Source organism: Penaeus monodon, chromosome 33 (genome assembly GCF_015228065.2).
Source record: "Penaeus monodon isolate SGIC_2016 chromosome 33, NSTDA_Pmon_1, whole genome shotgun sequence".
NCBI classification, from domain to species: Eukaryota; Metazoa; Arthropoda; class Malacostraca; order Decapoda; family Penaeidae; genus Penaeus; species Penaeus monodon.
The window spans coordinates 23,506,644-23,509,583 of NC_051418.1; the positions used below are offsets into that span (position 1 = coordinate 23,506,644).

The 2,940-nt window shown below is 34.8% G+C and overlaps 1 protein-coding gene across 2 annotated transcripts in view; it reads right to left on the reverse strand.

Annotated features, from left to right (window-relative positions):
• Positions 1–2,940, reverse strand: part of LOC119594163 (amino acid transporter AVT3B-like) — a 29,466-nt gene that overhangs the window by 19,158 nt on the left and 7,368 nt on the right. For both annotated transcript variants that reach the window (XM_037943235.1, XM_037943234.1), the window contains exons 2-4: positions 2,796–2,940; positions 2,112–2,271; positions 983–1,130 (exon numbers count right to left, since the gene is read on the reverse strand). In XM_037943235.1, the coding sequence (XP_037799163.1) occupies positions 983–1,130; positions 2,112–2,271; positions 2,796–2,940 (453 nt within the window). The remainder of the gene's footprint in view (positions 1–982; positions 1,131–2,111; positions 2,272–2,795) is intronic.

The window sequence follows — 2,940 nt, forward strand, 5'->3', positions numbered from 1 at the left end:
CATTAGGTTTAACACAATTGATATGGATATAAACTTATGAAAATAAATTGTTATCTTTAGATACACAGCATATATAACAATTATTTTCCTTTTAAAGGAACTGGAATATTTACATGTACTTTTTCCTAGTTTACAACTATTTAGCAAGAACAACTTAAGAATAGGCTTGACAACACATGACATGATAGGACATCATCCTGGTATGAGTGATGGTTTAGTCATGATGTGACAGAGTGTCATTTATTGTGAGTGGGTTAATGGTGTAAACAAAGACAACACAAGTTATTGTTTCCTATACAAAATTTCATATTTAAAACAAGCTACCTGATGATTGTTTGACATATATGTTCACATTATTTTTATAAAATAAAGTCATGAGTGGTTTCTACTGAATTTATCAGAATATTACTACATTTTAAAACTAGCTCAAAATATGACTGGTCAAAAGTAAACACCTGATATATATAATGTTTATCCACTAACTACAGTGTAGTTTTTATATTTCCATACAAGTCAGTATGCTTGCATACTGATTGATGCTTCTTCATACAGCAGAATGGAACATCTCATATACATAACAATAATCTCCAGTTTTAGGGATTCTGGTAACAATGTATGATAGATGAGGACTGTGAGGAAAATGGCAAACGAAATGAGGGTGAAGAGAGAGGTGTGTGTGCATTCTAAACAATTATCTTTATCAAACAGCATAATGCATCATATTACATCCCTTATCACTGTTTCATTTGAAATGAAATAATAATAACCCATTAACTATGAAACCCCTTTAATATTTCTTTCCAGTGAATGGATAATTGATGGCGGGATGATACTATCCTAAAACCTATCCTGTTATTCAAGACTAGTGTCAAATTACCATTTCATAAGCCTTACTACAAAACACACAAAAAGGAAATCAAATTACTAGCCACACAAGCACAATTCAAATCACAAGGAAGAACATCATACAGCCTGAATTTACCTGAAGACAGCTAATTTGTTGAGGTGCCTCAGGAGGGTGAGGAGGTACAGAGGTGGCAAGAGGAGGATCAGCCATACCTTTTGGCTGATTCTTGGAATGTACAAGTTGAGGTTCTTACACAGATATATCAGGTACCCACAGCAGAACCCTGTACAGTAACAAAGAATAGGTTTCAAGAAGATATCTCTGTCATACACACAGATGACAAAATTTTACTCATTAGAAAAACCTTGTCCCCTTTTTCACACTACCAGAATGCAAAATTTTTTATGTAAGTAATGTAACTTTTCTTCATTGCTTATCAACACTCTCCTTTTATTATGTACATCTCTTATTTTCATTACTGTTTAGCCCTCTTACTCCAGAAGTCCACAATCATAGCCTAGCAGGCAGACAAAGAAAGCCTACATTCGTCACTTGTACAAATTGCACAGTTCAGGAGCGTGTCAGGAGTCAGCTATATACCAAATTCCTGTCTTGTCGTTGGACAATGATCCCCTCCTCATAGATTAGTCAGCCAATCAAATAATTAAGATTTATTTACAAGTAGATATAAGAGTCAAGTTGATCTTGTGGCATTGGAGATTCAATTTAGTTTTAAAAATTTTAGCAGTAGCTAAGTGGTTTGTATAGACAGTACAGATAATCTATACATATTTTTAGATACATAAAGTTTTTAATTTATATTCAGTGTTAATTAGATGCATGGCCATTTAATTGTGCCCCAAGTGTTTTGTTAATGATTTTTAAGCATAATGCAATAACCACTTTGTGTATAGCCCAAACTTTCTTTCTGAAACCTATTTATATCAGGTGAGGGAACACTTTCTTTCCTTTGCAATGATATTTAGCACTGTATACTTTGGAGTAATGTGTCTGTCATCCACAAATCAATAGGATGTCTGTCCTTTGGTCACAGTTTAAGCCCAAAAATGTGTTGGAGTAAGATGGTAAACATTTTGACAAAATGTTCTATTATGGACAATACATATAATTTGTGTAAAACTTTCAATAAAAAAGAGAGAAAACAGTAACAACTTTGAAACAAAATAATACTCTCTCTCCTTTTGCAAAGATTATCCAATAAACAGCAACCCTTAAATTCACAGAGCCGCCTCTTTAACCTTACCAATTTGCGAAACTACAATGGCAATGTCAACGAGGCGCTTGCCACCGGGACCCAATGCATAGAGCCCTACATCGCCATAGGTGAGGTCAGTGGAGGGAGTGGGTGGGTGGCGCTCATCCTCATCCTCATCATCGGAGGAGTCTGGAGGTAACAGCGGCACCTATGATGAAATAATGTGGTGTTGGTTTATTTGTGCAGCTCTAATTCTTCCTAATTAATACATCCAAGATGCCTACCATATATGCCGAAAAAAAAATAAACACACTAATATATAATGTAAGAGAGCAAAGAATAATATAGAGAAATAAATTCTCTAAAATTATCATGATAGTTTAAGGGCACTGGTAATAGTTATTACATATTCTATGAATCTAAATTAATATTAATAATTATTAATCTAATGATTGGAAATGAACCTGCTAAACCACCTCTCCACCTCTCCATTAATAAATACCTAATTCCATTATTATTCATCTACATATATGACATGCACATTTGCATACTATATTAAGCTCATGAATGCAAAGAGATCTAGATGAGAATTTCCTTTCTTTAAGCAGAAATGTACGCAGTTCACCTAAAACTACACCAAATAACCCACTGTTTATCAAAGTGTTGGCCTAAGGCTGACATACACACTATCAAATTTACCATTCATATTCACAGCATCCACTCCCAAATTACCTTTTTCTCCATAATAATAGATCTGCCCCCTGCTCTCCCTCCTGAGGACAGTATGGCGTATTTGCAGTCAATCAGCATCAACATGGCTGCAACACTCAGGTACCCAACAACTGCCATAATCAAGGCTCCTTCCATAATACCTGCC